Source organism: Haemorhous mexicanus, chromosome 5, assembly GCF_027477595.1.
Source record: "Haemorhous mexicanus isolate bHaeMex1 chromosome 5, bHaeMex1.pri, whole genome shotgun sequence".
NCBI classification, from domain to species: domain Eukaryota; kingdom Metazoa; phylum Chordata; class Aves; order Passeriformes; family Fringillidae; genus Haemorhous; species Haemorhous mexicanus.
In genome coordinates, this window is record NC_082345.1 from 68,569,234 (window position 1) to 68,588,963 (window position 19,730).

Below are 19,730 nucleotides of genomic sequence, written 5' to 3' on the forward strand. Positions count from 1 at the left end.
TCAAGAGTTCATCCCAACTGGAGACAGGGAGATCACTCACTTGTGGAGGGACAGAGCAGAGATCCATCCCAGGGCACCCCAGGAACCTCTCCTTCCTCGTGGCTGCTCCATATCACTAAGACATAGCTGAGCACAGATGCAGCACTTCCCAGCAGGCACAGAAACAGCTGGAATTACTGCAGCATTGCCATGTTTGTGAGGGTGACACACACGAGATGCTGCCAACAAGAAGGGCTGCATCACAGCTTAGGAAGTTAAGGAGTGATGCAGTTTTGGGAACACAAACTCTGTATTTTAGGTGTGTGCTCTTATTTGTCCTCCACTAAACCCTCCCTCTTCAGAATCCAGAGGAAAAATTATTCTTCCACATTAGAGGAAGATTCTGTGAACACCCTTGACCCCAGAGTCCATTTGTTTAGACGTTTGATACTTAATTTTCAGAGAAACCATCTCTTCTGAATAACTGGACATCACTATTTTCTGTCCCTCTCTAACTACAAACTTTACTATCACATCTCTCAAATATCAGTTTGGGTGTTACACACCAACTTGCACAGAGCAATGCACATTGTGAAGACTGAATGTGATCTTTCTTTCTGTGAAGAAAACTGTGAAATGAATGGAAAGATTTCATTATTTGCCCCACCAACAAGCTGCTGAGGGCAAGGAATGCCAGCCCTGCCTGCAGAGGGCTGAAATGTATCTCAGAGAGCAGCAAGCTGAGGATGACAGCAGACCCACTATTCATCAAGATCTTCCACTGTCGAGGCATCCAAAAAAGTCAATAGGGACATGAGGATAAATTTAGGGGTGCAGGTAGAGATATGCAGGATGAAACATGTATTACAGGGAAGAAGATTGCTATAATGCTGCATATAGATGTGGTTTGGCATTTTTATGAGGTCAGTACAAAACAAAAGGACTTCAAATGGTGGTAAAATTAGAGGTAATATCCTGCAGTGAGATATCTGAAGTGCTTAATCTAGTTAGTTTATCACAAGAAGATTGAGAGTCAACTTGATTAATATATAAGCATCTCCAGGGGGAGAAAAGACAAGATCCTGCTGCACTTTTTAATCAAGCAGAGAAATGCATGAGAAGAGCTACCTTCTGGTAGCTGAACCCAAACAAACTGAAATTGGAAATAAGGCACAGATTTTTAATAGGAGGAATGACTGACTGTTGGAACAATCTGTCATGGCATGTGATGAACCCTTTGTCTCTCATGTGTTTCATGCCATAACTGGATACCATATGGAAGAAAAGCTCATGCCAAATACCCATTACCAGCCCCTCCATCAGCCTGGCTGGGTGTATTTTAAAGGTCTGTGAGGTCAGACCAGCAAATCTAATTAAACCCCTCACTCTTAAACTCTGTGAGTCAAGATCAGTGGTGCCCTCCCTCCCTCCTAGGACACACCATGAGGACTGGGGCATCCTGAAGCAGGAGCCCTGCCCCTGGTGTAACCTCTTCCAAGGAGTGCTTGCAGTCCATCACTTGGCAGATCCGATTGCACTTTACAATCACTTTGCACACATGGAAACAGCTCCCCAGAGGGCAAAACAGACCATGAACAAGCTTGTCTTATTTGCCCTTTGACTGCAAGTCTCCAGGGTCACATTCTTTTTTTAGTACAGCAGTGGCTCTCCTGGTGGTTTTGGTGGACTAGGATCAATATTAGTTGGCAAATATCTCTTCTACTAACTGACCAAAACATTCTCACATTGCTTAACTCTCTGAAGCTGGGGATCAGGACAGGATTATCATGAACAAAGACTGACAAACAGAGTAGATCCTCACATGTATTTGGCTACTCAGCTTCTCCAAAGCTCTGAAACTTTCTTCTGGAGTGTTTTCTCATGTCAAGTATCTTTCAGATACTACCACACTGTGAGAGGGATCAGAATATTTGAGATTTCACCAGAAGATTAACCAAAGCTGTCTCAATACCCTGCATCCTCCAACACCAAACTATAATGTATTTAATTGCTTTCTTCCCTTATGGAGCCCTGGCCACCAAGTCTTCTCTCTTTCCTCATCCAGCTTCCCATCCCACATCACTTGGACATCACCTCTTCTACCTCCAACACTCTCCTCAGCAGACTTTTTCCTCCAGACATTTCTTACTTAAAACTAAACTTTCTCAGGTCTTCTCTTTATTCTGTTGCCACTGAACATGTGCATAGTTGTGTGTATTGTTCTGTGTCTCCCTGGCTCTCAATAATTAGGATTTTAAAAAAAACATAATACACAGGACTGGATTTTACCAGGTTGTACAACATCAGAAGGGGGTAGCAATTAAGCAGTTCTACACAAATCAGTGAAAATACAAAGCAAAGAGAATCTCAAACACTGGTTTTCCCTCTCTCCCCTCTCCACTCCTGAGTTGTTCATCCAAAGCCCCACGATCTGGGATTCAGGTGATGTGCTGCCATCTCCTGCAGGCAGAGTCAGGGCTGAACTGTCTCAGCCTCCCCTGGGCAGAGGTGGAAATATGAGGTTGGCAGCATCAGGCAGCTGTGTCCCAGAACAGCTGCTGTTTTCAGCAGACACATGGCACAATCCTGGAGGGGAAGATGTGGCCAAGGACAAGCACGTGGAGGCTTTTCAGTGATACCCCAGGGCATCAGGGTCCTCACAACATGGAACCAAGGATCAACCAAAACACAGAATGAGGAGGGAAAAAAAGAGGAAGACAAAGGATGAGAGGAAATCATTGCTTTATTATTAATGTTTCCTATAATCTTTCCAGCTTCAGAAAGTCTTCTGTGAATAATTTATACAAGGCTTCTCCAATAGACTGTGAATAATTGATGTTCGTTTTCTTCAGCCATTATTTCCCAATGTGTTACCAGGAACTAGACTGAATCTTAATTAAAATAAAAAAAAAAGTCTGTCTAGGCTGTTTAGTCTTGAAATGTGATCATACTGAAACCTGATATAACTTGGGGAAGAGTACCTTCTGTGGAAAACCTTTGCATTTCATAGGAATACATAATTTTTCCTTTCATCCAAAAAATAATTAAATAGACCAAAGCTTTTTCCAGTTCACCTCTTTTCCCCAGCTGGCCTGGTACATAGGACACTTTTTTTATCACTTTATTGCATCATTTGACACTGAGAGGTGTGGGTTTGGAATGGAAATAATAAATTCACAGCAGTGTGGTGTAGAGAGCAGGAATGCAGTGATCACCAAGAGGTTGGGGAGCACATTTGCCACCAGGGTTTCAACAGCCAAACAGGAAACAGATCTGGAGGTGAGTGAGCAGCTCTCCAGCCCCTACTGACTCCATCAGGCATATTTTGATTGCTCATCCACCAAAGTGGTTCTAGTGTCATTTGAAATTCTCTGCACACACACACAGTCCTTGCCTCTCATCCCTCTACCAAGCCATAACAAATCTCAAGGTCTTGCCAGCTGCTTCCCTCTTGAAAGAGAAATTAGACACTCAGAGGAATTTCTTTTTCATTTTAATTACATTGTGTACACAACCAAGGTGAAGAATTCATCAAAAGACACTAAGGCCAACCATTCCCCTCATAAACTCAGTACACACATCAACATGCAGTTCCCAGGAACTCTTCCCCAGAGAAGAGAATTAAATTCTGAGGGTTCAGTGCAAACTATTCAGCTTTTTAACTATTTACCTATTTTGTTTTGAATCTCTGCTTCAGAAAGCCAACAATGTGACTCATTCTACAAAGACAGAGTCTTTCTCATGCACAGAGTAAAAATTCTGGAAAAAATACTTGTAAAACTGGGGTATCTCACACGGAAATGCCATGAAGTTTAGCCTCAAGCTTCAGCCCAGGTGAGAAACCGAATAGCATCAGTAAGACTCACACACCTGACTGGAGTCAGGAACATGAATTAGCAGGGATGCTCTGAGAGGAACAGGAATAAACATCTGCTCAAGTGCTTTGCTGAATCACAGCCCTTCAGTAGCAGCTCTCACACTGTGCTGTGCACACCCCTGCTAGCTGAACAGCCTTGCTCCAGGGCAGCCCTGCATTAATATGTGTGTGCACACAAAATTTGCAGATGCCCACTGACTTCAGGGGAGTTAGGAGCAGGCCCAGTTTTCACCTGCTTGGGACATCCAACTTTACCAAAGACTGAGAGAACACCAAACTCAAAACATTCATTTAAGTTTTTTGTTATGAAAGAAAATGCTAAAACTCCTGCTGATCACTTAAATTGCCCTAAAGTGTTATAAAGTGTACAGCCTTAAAAAGGTCATTTTGCCTAATTGAGTCTGCAATTAGCAGGAAGATCTGTATCTCCTCCTGTGGTATCCTGGGAGCAGATTACACAAGTTAGAAAACACTCAACAAACACAGCTCAGTAGCAATAAATCAGGTCAAATTCTGCTCTCAGACTCCAGTAAAGCCCATTGTAATTGAGGACAGTCCATTTTCTGAAGTCGGTGGAGTTTTCACATTTCTCATTTGGTACAGGCCCACACAACTCTCTTCAAAACAGAAGCACATTTCTGATTTCAAAATTGCTCCCACCTTAGTGGCACCAGGTGAAGGTGCACTTTGCTAAGCAGAGCCACAGAATCACAGAATCATTAAGGTTGGAAAAGACCTAAAAGCATCTAGAAAAAAAGGTGTAAAAGCATCGAGTCCAACCATTGACCCAACACTGCCAACTCCACCAATAAACCATGTCCTCAGGTGCCACATCTAAATGGTTTTTCAACACTTGCAATAATGGTGATTCCACCAGCTCCCTGGACATCCTGTTCCAATAATATGATCAAGTTCTTCTATATTATCAACTTTTTTTTTTGTCTCTTTTCTTAAGAAATCTTCTTGATTACAACTGGCATTTTGATGCTGACTATAATAATGGCACTTTTTCCTCTTGAGCACAGCAAATCCAACTCCTTTTAAAATGCTCTATTATTTTCACTATAATTTCTTTATTATGCTCACAGCACTACAAAATGAGCAGACATTTATGAGATAAGGTACAACCTATTCTTGCCTAGGATGGCAAAAAATAACTAATATTCTGTGGAATAAGAGATAATATATTAAGATGGTATGAGGTCAAAATGTGAACCCTTTAAGCTCTTTTTGAGCAAAAATTCTGCTGAGATGAGAATATCAGTGCACCTGTGCACACCTTGAACCAGGTAATTGGGCTGAGGGAGGGAGGGAGGGAGGGAGGAAGGAAGGAAGGAAGGCTCCAAATTCAGAGTCTGGAGTGTAAAACATGCAGCATATGGTCAGGCTGGCAGAAGAGCCTGATGGTGGCCACAAAAACAGACTGCAGTGCAGTGTCAGCAGGAACACCATGCCAAATGCTGCTCCCATTGCCAAATCCCAAAAAGTCCCCATTAAACACTGCCTACAGCCCCACACCAAAACAAAGGGCTCCCAGAGATCCCAGCCGTAAGGGGGTGCAGGAAAGGGCTTAGCCCTAAAGCAAGCTGCTCCCTTGGACTGCCATCAATATTTTCCATTTAAAAAGCTAAGCAACTGCCCTGATGGCAGTGATCCTTATCAGCTAAACTCCCTTCCTGCTATCAGACTCAGGAAGGGATCAGAGGGAGATCTGTGGTAATTAAAAATGAAGGAGATCAAATTAGTAAAGCACATTCCCAACTGTCGGGAGTGATTCAGAGGTCTGGATTCTGCTGAAGGAGGATCTCTGTCTGCCACTCTCACCTCCATGTATGTACCCAGCCTCCAGAACAGTTTTGGGAAGATGCCCAGAGGGGATACCTTAAATGGGAAGCAGAGGAGAGCCAGAATAGCTCTAGGAGTAATAAATATTACCTTTTCCCTGGCCAAAATCTTTCTGGACTTTTAATGCATCTCTTCACAGGAACCCTTGCAACCATGATGTGGCAGCATCAAAAATGTGACACAGCTCTGAACAAACAGAAACCTGAGAGAGGTGCCCAAGCAGTCTGCTGTGGCCATGACACAGGTGACACAGGTGTGGCCAGCCCCACTGAGGTACCACACCATGCTGGATGGGAAAACACAGGCTGCAGGGTCTGAAGTGGTGATGACTGCAGCCCCACAGAGCAAGGAGAACAGAAAAAAATAGAGGGGAGTGAAATACAGAACAGGGCACGTTGCAACTGCAGAGCTGCTACTGCAGCTTCCCTCACATATCTGGGTCACTGCATAGCAGGACTTCCCACAGCACCACAAAAATCTCTCATGTGAGCCTCCTCCTTCCTTCCCACCTACATGGGAGAGGTGGGGAGGGCAGGAGGGCAGCAGGAGGGGAAGGTGGATCATTGTGCTGCTCTGTGCTCACCGAAAGAAAAAAGCATAAAAATCCTTCTCCTAGTATCCAGGTCATAAAGCAGTCAAAATATGACAGCCCTGTCTGCTATGCACCCCATGACTATTTCTCAGAGGACACTGTCTTCTCTGAAGGTAAGCTGTGCTGGTGAAGTTTCTGAAGACTCCAAAACCAGGGTAGAATCCTGGCAGGCTTTGGAGCCTACAGCAGTTTCAGGGAATGTTGAGGCTGTGCTCAGCAGGACACAGTCAGCTGTGATTTGCAGGTCACTGTGTGCTTCAAAATGCAGCAGAGCACAGAGACATCCAAGCTAATTTTACATGGTTTCATTCAAATGAGAAGCAGTAAAACACAACATCCTGAACACGAGCACATCTCAGGACACCAGCTGAGCTCTGATGCCACAGTCCAATTGCTCCAGATATGGGAAGCACCTGAGCTAACACATTTTTAGCAAACTCAAGTGTCTTTCCACTCCACTGGAGGCCACAGTCTAGACGTATTTACAAAGCAGGAGACATTTAACATATTGTTATGCCATCTTTCAAATTTCTAGTTCAGGCACAATTTAAAGAGAGTGACTGCTGAGCATTTGGAAGAAGGAGAGGTTGGCACAATATTCTCAGGATTCAAAATTAATGACAGCCTGCACGTCACTTCTCTTTTCAGGGAGCAGCAAAGATCAGTGGCAGATATTCTCAAGCAGCAGCATTTCTGAGTAGAGGAAAACAACTGCAAACATTGTGAAGTCAGCAGTGATGGCAGATGTGTTCCAAAAAATCTCACTTTCTCATACAGATTCCCTCATACCATTGTGTCCACTGAAGGCTCTAGCAACCTCAAGGAAACAACAACAAAAAAAAGCCCTAAGAACTCATGCTGCTTCACAACTGCAACTGCTATACAAGTGCAACCCTCTCTTAAAAGCAGAGACATAGCTGGCCACAGGGCATCTCAGGACTAATAGATGCTGAACAAAACTTCTGAAGACCTCTGGAAGGGGAAAACTGGAAGCTGGAAATTGTCCTACCCAGAGTGATTTTACTGTAGGCCCTGATTCTGCAGGCTGAAGGACCAAAGAAAACCCAAGGGGACTCCAGGATTCTACCAAATGCCAGAAGGAGCCCCAGCTCCTATGTCCTGGCACAGGGTAGGGCCTGTGAGATGTAGGAGAATCAGAATAAATTTGTAGAATGTCCAGAAAGACTCAGCTCAGAGGATATGGCATAGTTCTGGCATTTCTTGATAGACCTTGGGATAAAATAGCACCAGGCCTAAGAGAGAAGGAGGGCATCTCAAGGAGCCATTGATGTGAGCTGTGTGCAAAGCCTGGCCAAGCCTGCAGCACAAATCTCACTCTGCACACAATCCACAAAGAACACGACTTGTAGAAGCCTCAGATACAGAACCTTTTGTTTTCCTTTGGCTGCAGAAATTCATGCTTTTAGTGTAAGATGTCCTTGGTACAGCTGCTGTATTGTCAGAGGAGACAGAAAACACCAGCTTAGAGACTATGACAAGGAGCTATCTGTCTGCATCTTCAACACAACTCATCATCAACAACAGACCCCCACATGCAAACTCTAGAGATCTGTGGGGCAGTCACTTTCCAAAATCTGCCTCTCCCAGTTTATCCCACCCACTGGAGAATGGACTGTCAGCCAAACCCTCTGCTGGTTAAAATATTTTACAGCAAAACCCACTACATTAACCAAGCTGAATGGGAAAGGTGTTCCCTACACATTCCTACAGTGACCAACTGCTGTTGACAGATTCATGTTTTCAGGCTGAAAGATTGGTTGTAGAGATGAGAAAACCTAAAATTACTTTTGCCATCAGAACATAGCCAGACAGCCGCTGCTGCCAGTTAATTTACTACAGACAGAAAAAAAAAGATAGAACTCCAAGAGCCCAGGGAGATAGGATCTGAGGGGTTCAGTAAAAAAGTCAAATATCTGATTGCTTCTCAAACCAGCTGAATTGCCATGGGATTTAACAACAACACTACAAGAAGGAGATGAGTTTTCCAGTATATTTAACAGAATCCTGTATTTTGGTGTATAATATCAGAGCCCATCTCCTGGGAAAAGTTTCCACCTTGTCTAGCAGGGGCCAGATATTGAAAAGCCAGATTCATCTATTGCTATAAACCAGCTGAATTCTCATTGGAATTGATTTAAGACCAGAAACAGGCACAAACAATAGAAGATGAAGAGGGAAGTGAACCATTTGTCAAAATCTGAAGCAGAAAGTTGAGGATAGTGTAATGCTGCTGGAGTTAAACCATTTATCAAAAGATTTAAGAAGAAATAATGTACGTCACAAAAAAATAGTTATACCTATGTCCTCCAGGGTACACCAGAAGTGGTTGTGCAGCAGGAGAAATAAAACTATCTTCTCCTTTATAGTGCAGGCAGCAAAAAGTGATAGGCTTGAAGTATAACAAGGGAGATTCAACGGCAGAAAAATCTTTAACAGGAGGGAAAATGAAAAGAACTAAATATATGAGCAAATATCTGGAGAGCTTCTGGGCTCTTCATCACAAGAGGTGCCTAGAAACAGCCCAGCCAAACATCAGCCATGAATGACAGTCATTTATACTACAGCTATTTGGGGTGGAGAGTGAATTATGGGATCACCTGAGATGCTTCTCAGGTCTATATTTCTATAATTGAAAAAGTACATCCTAAGGATATACAGAGACTCCACATTTAAAACCCTGGAAACTAAATCCAAATACCAGGAATGACACGTTCTCAAATGATGCTTGCAAGCAGTAAGAAACCTTGCAGTGATCAACACTGCTACAGAAAACATTTATGTACCTCACACTGGAACACAGAGAAATGAAAATAAACCTTTAGAGGAGCAGAGTCAGAAGTGAGTAAATCTGACATCTGCTGCAATAGAACTGAAAAGACATAGCCACTGTTCATCCTGTTTGTCAGATACAATAATTTATACCCCCTGGTATAAATTACTGCTAGGGTCTTCTGTGGAGAGAATTGCTAGAGCAAGGAAGCGTGATGGGAAAGATCATTCAGACTGGGGAGCTATGAAACAGTGAGGGATGTGTTTGCAGAGCAGCAGTTTGTTTATATCCCCCAGATGCAAAGTGTTTCAACATAAAAAAAATGCAGAACTAAGTGATAAGAAAACACTCGAAATTGTTAAAAAATAAATGCATAAATAAATAAAATGCAGGATTTTCATAATAAAAATAACTCAGGCAAATAAGACATTTACCATTCCTTATGCATTCAGCTAATGAATTAGCTAAATAATGGAAATAATGAGAATGTGGACACTATGCAAATACAGTTTGACCACTGGTGGTCACCATTTTGGCCAGCACAGCTGTAAATGATTGGAGAGCTGCAGAACTGGAGAGCAGAGCAGTTCAAGACAAGCAACCACAGCTCTTCAGGGGATGCTGTCAGAGATGTGCCTTGTCTGTGAATCAGCATAAAAGGGTACCTGCAGCAGACAGTGACTTTCATGGATACACTGCAAAGACAATCCCTGCTCCACATCTCCAGCAGACAGAAAACTGGGTTGGAGGGGAAGGACAACTCAGGGAAACTCAGGGCATCAGTGACAGCCCTACAAATGTAAATAGCACAAAAAGGCAGTAACAGTCTGTAAAATGAGAAGTCACAACATACTGCATTCCTTCCCTCTCACGGGGTCAGGTAGTCCAGAGCACTCCACGGACGGGTTGGGGACAGCCACCCTCCATCTGGAGCCACTGCTGTCGCACTCCGTGTACTCGAAGTGGTAATCTGTCTGCAAGCAACCACAAAGAGTTTCAGTTTCATCATAACATTTGCATATTAAGCTCATTAATCAAGACTGGGATTAGCAAGCTCAGTTGTAATTAAACCAGAGAGGAAGTGGCTGGCGTGGAACACCCTGTGCAGCTTTGATGATTGCTGTGTCTCATCACAGAGCGAGTGCAGCTCCCGTCGGGTGCTGTGCAGCACAAAGCTGGGGCAGAAGGTGGGATTTGCAAAAGCACTTGATAGACAGGAGGCAGATTCCACTAGAATTTTTTTCCCAGTCTCTTAGAGCAGGACTGATGGAAAATTTCTGTCCATCACAGCATCTGATCTACAGCAGCCAAGGAGGTTTCCTCTTTGATCAATGGAGCAAGCCACACTTGAGCACAAGTCATCCCATGATAGGCTGGATGTGTATCATGGATGGAATGATTCCTCCTGCAAGTGCCTTTCCCTCTTTGTCAGTTTCAGAGGAATCCCAGGCAAATTAGGGCAGATAAACCCAGGATTGGGATACCTGAAAATGTCATCCAGGGTCAGATCTGAGGAGCACCTCTAGGCAGAATTGTGGTGTGAGGGGAGATCAGTCCCATGGTCTCTGGGGCTGAGATAAGCCCTGAGCAGACTCAGTGAAAAGAGTAAGAAACTTCCTAGCATTAGCTAGGAAAGAATATTAGCTATTTGTCTTATTAATAGTATTGCTTCAGATCCCACATAAAATCTAGACTCACATTTAATTACATTTTTTGTTTTGTGTTTATAGCTCTGTTTTCAAATTCATAGCCCAGAAGTTTGTGATTAAAGTAAACCTCAGCAACATCTCATTTTTCAACCAGTTTGGGTGTAGCTGGCACAAAGGGTGAATAACCTCCTTCAGAGGGAACAGACCCATGTTCAAATAACACACCCTGGCAAGCTCCATAAAATGGTTCCATAAGGGCAAAGCCACCTCCAGCTCCCTCTGCAGTTAACCAAGGTAAAATATCGGTCCTGGTTCAGGGCAAATTTGGAAGATGTACCAAATTTGGTTTCATATGCCTATTTTAGACACCTGTTGCAGAGGGGACAAGGAGATAACACATCCTAGAAACATTTCTTTCTCCCCACTGGCTACAGAGGGAAACTTGCCACTTAATTTGGATGGAGTCTTCTCCATTTCCTCAGGGGGACCCCTCCTCCAACACTGCACATCCCTTCCTGGCCCATGAAAGCACCACCAAAAATTATGGTAACAGGGAAAATTTAGCCACAGGCTCGATGTTTGAGAAGCTTTGGGGCAACCTGGAGTGGTGATCCATAAAGTCTGGCGGGCTCCTTTCAATTTATCTCTCTTCTGCAGGCAGGACTGGCCATGAACCAAGGAGGGGAGGCAGTGGCTGTGTCTGCAGCCCAAGGCACAAGAGCTCTTCAGCTGCTGCAGCTCGCTCTGACTACAGCAATCCCCACCCAAGGGGCAGCAGAAATCTGCCTTCCTGCCATGACTGCAGACATCAGGCCCTAATTCTGCTGCCCTAGGAGGAGCTACTCTGTGCACACAGGGATTGTTCTGGGGGCAATCTTCCCCTGTTCCTTCCCTTGCAACCGACATTGTACACGATGGAGCAGAAAAAGGGGGAGCAGGTGGATAAGAGTTGATCCATGATGGCTCAGATATAGATTGGTTAATTCCTGCAAATATTCAGCTGAAACTCACATTGCAATTCTCCTCATTTACTTGCAGAAAAACAAACAATACTGAGTTTAATACTTCTCCTACTGTTACCATAGCTCTCCAGAGATATTCAGATGTTAATAAAGTTCTACCTAAACATCATTAAAGCCTTTGCTATTTTGCATCCAGGTGCAAATAATAATCTGATTTCTCTGGAATTAATATTTTCTTGGCTGAATAATTATCTTTGTAGCTTAATCAATGGTTTAGAATCCTAACTCACAGCACAGTGGAAAGGAAAAATATTTGTCTCAAAAAAACCAAACCCAGATCAACACATGAAATATGATATAACACACTGCCAACTCTACAAATATACTCAATTATAATATGTATTTTCCCCCTTTCATCTCATTATGCAATCTTTCAGGAATACTTTAAAAAAATATTCCTGAATCATCTCAGTATGAAACCTGCCATAAGGCAAGTAGAATACACAAATGTAATGGATTCATCTCCTAGTTCATATGACATAAGAAAAAATGTATCTATTAAATTAAATATTCAAGACTGGAGTGGAGCAAAGCAAAGGATATTGAAGTGCTCTGACTCTGACTTACTTTCAGATCCATTTTCTATTTAATATCAGATTTTAAAAAAATTACAGTGAGCAGTTTGGTGTCAACAACCCAGGTTGCTCTCATAGCCACCCTCTCAAAGCATATTTCAGTGACATTGAGCCAGCAAAGCAATTCCTCTGCAGCCAAAGCAGGTCCCAGAAGTGGGGCAGCTGTGAGGGACACATCATGCAGTGCAGAAACATCCCATCTAATGGCTGGATAACTGTCAACTGTCAACAGGGATTCAGGACACTAACAAAAATTATAAAGAATAAAAGGCTTCTGCTCTCCTTCCATGTTCAGAGATAAGTCAAGTTTTCATCCCTTCAAGGAACACTCTCCAGCTTTAACCAGGCAGGTGAGGTTCCTGGAGAGATGGACCCAACACATTATTCCCTCTGATCATCCCATCCCTGTGTGGAGCTGTGTCCACAGAGGGGCCACAAGACTCAAAAGGTTTGTACAGCAGAACAAGAGTTCTGTGTGGTCTTTTTCCATTACTTTTCCCTGTACTAAGCTCAGTTCCCTTGTGGAAGAGTGGTTGGGGGTGGGTTTTTTGTTCTTTTATTTTCTATCTGACTTTCAACTCAGCTTTGTGTCTGAAAACACCTCTATGGACATGGCATTTATCTGGTAAGTGACTGTATTGAGGACTCTTCAAATTAACTTTTGCCTTTGGTTGCACACACATACATAGCTCCAAAAATCTCTGCAAGCTACCAATGCTACTCTCTCAGAATCAGAGAACCACAAAATCCCAGAATGGTCTAGGTTGGAACATTAAAGATCATCTAGTTCCAACCTTCCTGCAAAGAATCTGCAAAAAAATATTGCCCAGAGAATCCGTAGATACCTCATCCATGGAAGTGTTTGAGGCCAGGCTGGATGGGGCTTTGAGCAACCTGGGATACTGGAAGATGTCCCTGCCCATGGCACAGGGTTTGGCACGAGATCTTTAAGGTCCCTTCCCAACACAAACCATTCTGTGATGCAATGATTCTATGAAATAAACACTGAGGCCCAGTGGGATCCATCTTTAATAACCAGAATATGTTTGTGCTGCCTCACAGGCAGCAGCTCACAACTTCAGCTTTAAATTCACCAGCCTGGCTCCTCATGGTGGCTGAATGTGTCTGCAGGAGCCCCTGGTCCAGCTACATCCAGCACCTCCAACTGCCTCAGCAGCCGTGGGGATGTCCTCAGCCCCCAGCACAGCTCAGGTCCATCCCTGTGAGCTGGAAGCACAGCTTGGCTGCAGCACCCACAGCTTCCATCACATGCAGTGTTTGCAGGAATGTTTACTGGGAATTGCCCATTAATGCTGCTTGCAGAGCTCAGAGCTTCTAATCTGCCTCAGGAATTTGAACTCCCAGACATAGAAGGCTGACCATGGAGCCACCACAGCCCCATGGGACACTTACACCACCTTTGTTCCTCATGGAAAAATGCCATTATGTTGGGATTTCCTCACAGAATCATAGAATGGCTTATATTGAAAGGAACATTAAAGATTGTCTACTTCCAACTCCATGACAGAAAAATTTCTTCACCCACCAGTCCTCTGAAGTGAATTTCATGGCAAGTCCATTGCCAGATGTTATCTGTTGCCAGCTACTACTCTGGCTTGCTTTCAATATTTTTTCCCACTATCATCCACTCATACAGTATCTTTACATTTGGCCACAGGCCTGTTTTAATTTTGACTGTAATTCTGACTCTTTTGTATTACTTTTCTGCACTTGGCCTTCATCTTCCAAATATGTCACTCCTCCAATTCAACTATAATCCATATATAGCATTTCCTGTTGTATTGATCATAATTCCTAGGGTTTGTCAAAACTGGTTTGAATTTCAGACCCAAAGAGAGTTTCCATTGGAAAGTGTCTATCAGGAAAAAATTAACAACATCCCTCACAGGGTTAAACTTGGAAAAAATGCAATTTTCTAAATGGAAAATTGATGCTGTTCCAAGAAACCGCTCAGGATCAATGTGTAGTCCTCAGCATTAAATTTCAAATGAAAGGTTAATAGTAACCTGAAAAATGCTACCAAAAATAGGCATCTGCATTTGCTTTACCCTGTGCTGAATTTTGCTTTATTGTTCTTGGAGAATTAGTGAAATCACATCAGCAGTACCATGCAAAGCTGTAATGAGAAACTCTCTGACCTACCCATGCTCTCTTTGAAGGACACCCTGCACGAAAAAGAAGCCCTTGTGCATGCACATGACGTCAAAGAGGTGGTGCACTGGTCACAGCTCTGCCAGGGGGAGGAAAACAGGACAGAATTTTTCCAGCATCCTCTGCTCAAAGCCCATCAATATGGGATCAATGGTGTGGGCCTGGCACTCTGTGCAGGCATCCTGTGCAAAGCTCCAGCAGAGATCTCCTGGCTCCCTGGGGCACCCACACCTCCTGCCCTGCAGCCCTTGCCCAGCTCCCAGCCCACCAGGAGCTGGCTGAGCAACACTTCAGCAAGGTGTGTGCCATCCTGTGTCCCCTGCAGCCCCACTGTCCCCACCTGATACAATTCTTATCTTCACTTTAAGTGGTACCAAGTGTCCCTCCGTGCCCAGCTCCCCAGGCCCAGTGCATGTGATGTTAGATGTTTCCAGACCTCTCCATCTGAGCTAGACATCTCAGAGTCCTCCACAAGAGTTGACTGACACAGGCATCTCCAGGGCACAGATCCTCTGTCTTAAAATAAAAGCCTATTTCTGGGCATTTCTGAAACTCTACAAGTATTGTTTTCTTCTCCACTGACTGGAGAGTTTCCTTCCAGCCAACCCCCATAGCAATGAGCTTTCTCCATGACAAAGAGCAACACTTCAGTGCCCTTCCTATTTTTCTGCATTCCTGCCTTTCACATAGATGGGAGATGCCTTGCACTCCTTCCACTTAATTAGCAACAAAGAGCAGAGAGGGCACAAGCCCTTACAACCAGTTCCCAATGCACTGAACCCTCAGCCTGGGCAGAAAATACTGGATGAAGCCCAGGAGCAAAGAGCATTTCCCATATCTGTTATAAAACACGATAGCAAAAGGCTCCTGCAAATTAACAGCTTGCTCTACTCCTCTCGTTTTCCAACCACAGACATCACTGAGTCAAATGAAAAATAAAACAAAACAAAAAAACGAGGAGAAGAGAAGAGAAGAGAAGAGAAGAGAAGAGAAGAGAAGAGAAGAGAAGAGAAGAGAAGAGAAGAGAAGAGAAGAGAAGAGAAGAGAAGAAAAGAAAAGAAAAGAAAAGAAAGGAAAAGAAAAGAAAAGAAAAGAAAAGAAAAGAAAAGAAAAGAAAAGAAAAGAAAAGAACCCTTCTATGCTACCTGGCCAATATTACTAACCAAAAACTCTCCAGAGGTTGTTACTCCTCCCCTGAACATGGACTTCTTGTTCCACTGATACTTTTGCTTAACCCGATTAACTGCACACAATGCTATTAAAAGATACTGCTTGCCAAAAGGGGCATCCATAATCTTTACAGGCCTCTGTGCTGTCTATATTTACATGTACAATAGGGATTAGTTGGGTATTTATTAAAAAAAACCTCAACCCTCCTCACAAATAAAAGCCTCTTTTAAGGAAAGAATGGCTACAGGCAGAGATAAGAAGGGAGCCCAACCTCACTGAGCACTGCTGTGATTCCCCCCAGACTAATCTCAATGAAAATGAGTCAACATTTTCACTTCCCTGCTACACCAAGAAATGCCACCCCAAAAGACAGCAGATGCAGAGACATGGCATTCTCCCTGCGTGGCTGTTTCCCAAGTCTGGCATCCACAGCATTAACACACTCAGGGACTACACTTTCAACACTCTGAGACAACTCCAGAGCTTTCAAGGGCTGCTTATCAGTCACTTCTAATTCAGGCCTTGAAAAGGAGAAGCAAGTTCCCATTTCTTGTTAGTTTTGAGCTTCTAGCCTGTAGCCATGATATTTTCTGAAAAATCCTTTCCTTAGGATTTTTCTCCTGAGAAGCTGAGAGGCCTCAGGAACAAAATGTAAACAATGATTATCTGCTGCTGTGGAATGCAACAGGTGGATCTGGGATTGGTCTCATCTGGTTGTTTCTAATTAATGGCCAATCACAGTTCAGCTGTCCAGACTGTCTCTGTCAGAGACAAACCTTTGTTATCATTTTCTTTTTCTATTCTTAGCTAAGCCTTCTGATGAAATCCTTTCTTCTATTCTTTTAGTATAGTTTTAATATAATATATATCATAAAATAATAAACCAAGCCTTCTAAGACATAAAGTCAACATTCTCCTTTCTTCCCTCATCCTGGGAAGAGGAGGAAGGGCTAGTGTGATGGTCCTGTGAACACCATCACACTAGCCCTTCCTCCTCTTTTACCACACTCAGTATTTGTAATTCTGTCCCAAATATCCCTGCTGCCCCTCTGTGCTCCTATCACCCCAGCCCATGAGGAAGCAACAGACCCTTGAGTCAGCAGGGCTGTCACATCACTCCTCCAGACCTAATGCCCAGCTCTATGCTCCTCCCCAACATGAGCACATTCCTCTTTAATCTCCTTTGAAATTACTTATATCAGTGATTTTCAGCTGAAAATTTGAACCAGGTTTTCAATCCTAAATCCCCAAACTCCTAAAGACATTTGTGTGTATTCCACCACATTTCTCTTTTCTGGACCCCTAATTCATTTGTGGCTGTTCTGGCAGTAAGAATCCCTGCTCCAACTGCATTACTTAGAACTTCACAAGGCAGCTGCATATATTCAGACTTTCTCAAAATCAGGCTACTTGCATCTTGAATCTAATTCATGCACCAGGTTTCAATCGCCAGAAGCTGAGGTTGGAACACTCCCAAAGCCATCTGCAAATTAAAGATGAACTGAAGAGGTTTACTGAATGAAAGCCAGAATTCAGCAAAAATATATCATCAATATTTGCAAGGGATCAGAATAAATGACATTTTACTAAGTTTTTATACAACCTATTTAAATGTAAACCAGAATTCTACCCCAAATGTGTTAAAATAAATGTCCAGTTGTCCTAGACCAGTGAGCAGAGTGACCTACAGTGGACAGATGTCTGCAGAATGATGGGTCCAGAGAGCCACGAGCAGCTCTGTCAGCAGGAGGAAGACAGGGACAGCCCTTAGCAATGTTTACAAACAACAGCTGATAAAAAAGTGTTTGGATGAATGTAGCGTCCCACTGGAAATGAAAAAGGCATTGAGCTCTCACACTAACCAGGCCAAAGGACTTCCTTTGCTCTTGGTGAACCTGCTGCAGCATGGGATGAAGATCACCAGAGAGATAACCAGGAGGTGGTTCCAGCATATCCCAGACGTTCAGAGTAGGACACAGGAACTGCATCCATTTCTCCCTCCACAGCTGTAGAGTTTGTGCAGACTCCTTTCCACACAAGTGGCAAGGAGCTAGGTGGGACAAGTCCTGGCTGTTCCTTCCTGCTGCATCCAGCTGGCACCTGCTGGGCTGCCATGGGCACTTTGAATGTGTTGGTGCAGCCTCTGAATAGCTCCCAGTCCACCTCTCAACTGAGCCTCCCAGAGATGCTGGCCATAGAAATCATGTGCTATTACTACAGCAGGGTTTTAACTTCAGAGATTGCAGAGTTAGAAGGGCATTTCAGGAACCATTTAGTCCATGTTCTTGCCCCCCACACCTAAACCATTCCTGACAGAAGTTGGCCTAACCTTTTAGAAACCTCCCAGTGATGGGTATCACACAGCTCTGCAGGGTGAAGCTCACAGTTATTGGCTCAATAAAACAATGCTAATGCACTCAGACCATTCATCAGGCAGCTAATGAAGCAGATATCATCGGCCAGGGAGCTGAGCAGAAGAGCTGGGAGAAATATCTAGGGGTGAAGGGTTTATTTGTTGAAAAGTGCAGCCCAAAAGATACCATTTCAGCATATAAAGAGATTCAGAGAGCATGGCTGGCCCCAAAGGCTGGCTGCAACCCTCCAAGAAGTCACATTTACTATGCTATATGTTTCTATATATTTAGTACATGACTTGTTGAAGATAGTTTCTTAAGGACAGTGCATTCAGTGCATTCCCATGTAGCACAACATCAACTGCAAGAAACTGCAGGGCTGTGCTCTGAACAGTTCTTCTCTTGGCTGTCAGGGACCCTCCCTCTGGCTGGAATCAGTGGAGATTTCTCCAGCCACACAGGGCACCAGCCAGGTCAGAGACTGTCATCTTCCAGCAGAGATGGTGCTTTCTCACTCTGACACTTCTCCAGCCTTTGCCAAATCCCTTTCACCAGCAGTCCAGTAATGGCTAGGAGAGCTTTTATTTTCATTACCTTATTTTTCCTTTCAGGGACCATTTTCAGTCTGAAAAGGTCAGGTCAGCCAGCAGCCCTTTGACTATGAGAAATTTATTTTTCTTTTAAATAAAACTTCACCAAAAAGATATGTGCAGCCCAACCCCAACCATCTTTGAAAGTGTCTGGGATTATTTATTTTTGCAACCTGCAGAAACAAGTAGCCTCTAGTAAAACACTGTCCCTTTCATCCAGGGCCTTATCTGTTGCCCACTTAGGTCAATAAAAGATATCCATTCACTTCAAAGGACAACAGGATGAGCCACATTTATCTGGCTCATCACCCTCATGTTGTTTAAATAACAGGTAATGTTCATTGTCATCCTTGCAAGTGAAGCTCTAGAGAAGGCAAAAGCTTCCTCCCTTTTAAAATAATCCCACTGAATTTCATGGGAGGAGATACCAAACAGAGAATTCTGCAGGATGGCACAAAATGGCCCTCAAAAAGATTATTTTCAGCCAGACAAACTGCATTTGCAGAGGCATATCCAGTGATGGCTTAATAAGCTAATAAGAAGTGTTCAGCAGTTTGCCTGCCCCAAACCACATTTTTCTTTTCCCTTATGTCAGCACTACATCTAAAAAGAACCTGATCCATCATAAAGTCATTTTTTCTCCTAGTTTTCAGCAGAACAGCTCCCTGCAGACTGTGTCAGAACTGCTGTGGACACAGGGAGGAGTGCCAATGGATGGTCAAGGCAGAAAGATGGACAGAGGAAGAAAAGCATTTTCAGTCAGGAACAGGACTGACCTATTGGTCACACAGACTTAGGCTGGATTAAATTGGTGATGAAACTATTCCTTGATCCTGATGTCTTCTTTCCCAGCTTCCACAGCTTTATTATTCAAGGGTTTGGGTCTCTCAGGCACCACAGAACATTTTAATGAATATGGAAATTAACACAGTCTCTAGGGATACAGATCTCCAAAGCCACTCACTAGAATTTCCAAATGCATATTCTGGTTCTTAGCAACAAAGCCTTACAAATCTCCATCAAAGAGAGACTTTTTAATGCCAGTCAGACCATAGAAAATTGAGAGTTAAGAGAATAAGCTTTGTGCTTTAACTGCATCTTTGGTGAAATGCTG

At 43.5% G+C, this 19,730-nt stretch overlaps 1 protein-coding gene across 1 annotated transcript in view; it reads right to left on the minus strand.

Moving 5' to 3' along the window:
* The window catches only part of ELAPOR2 (endosome-lysosome associated apoptosis and autophagy regulator family member 2), a 96,853-nt gene that overhangs the window by 36,477 nt on the left and 40,646 nt on the right, over positions 1-19,730 (minus strand). The window contains exon 2 of the mRNA XM_059847460.1: positions 9,938-10,058. Coding sequence (XP_059703443.1) covers positions 9,938-10,058 — 121 coding nt within the window. The remainder of the gene's footprint in view (positions 1-9,937; positions 10,059-19,730) is intronic.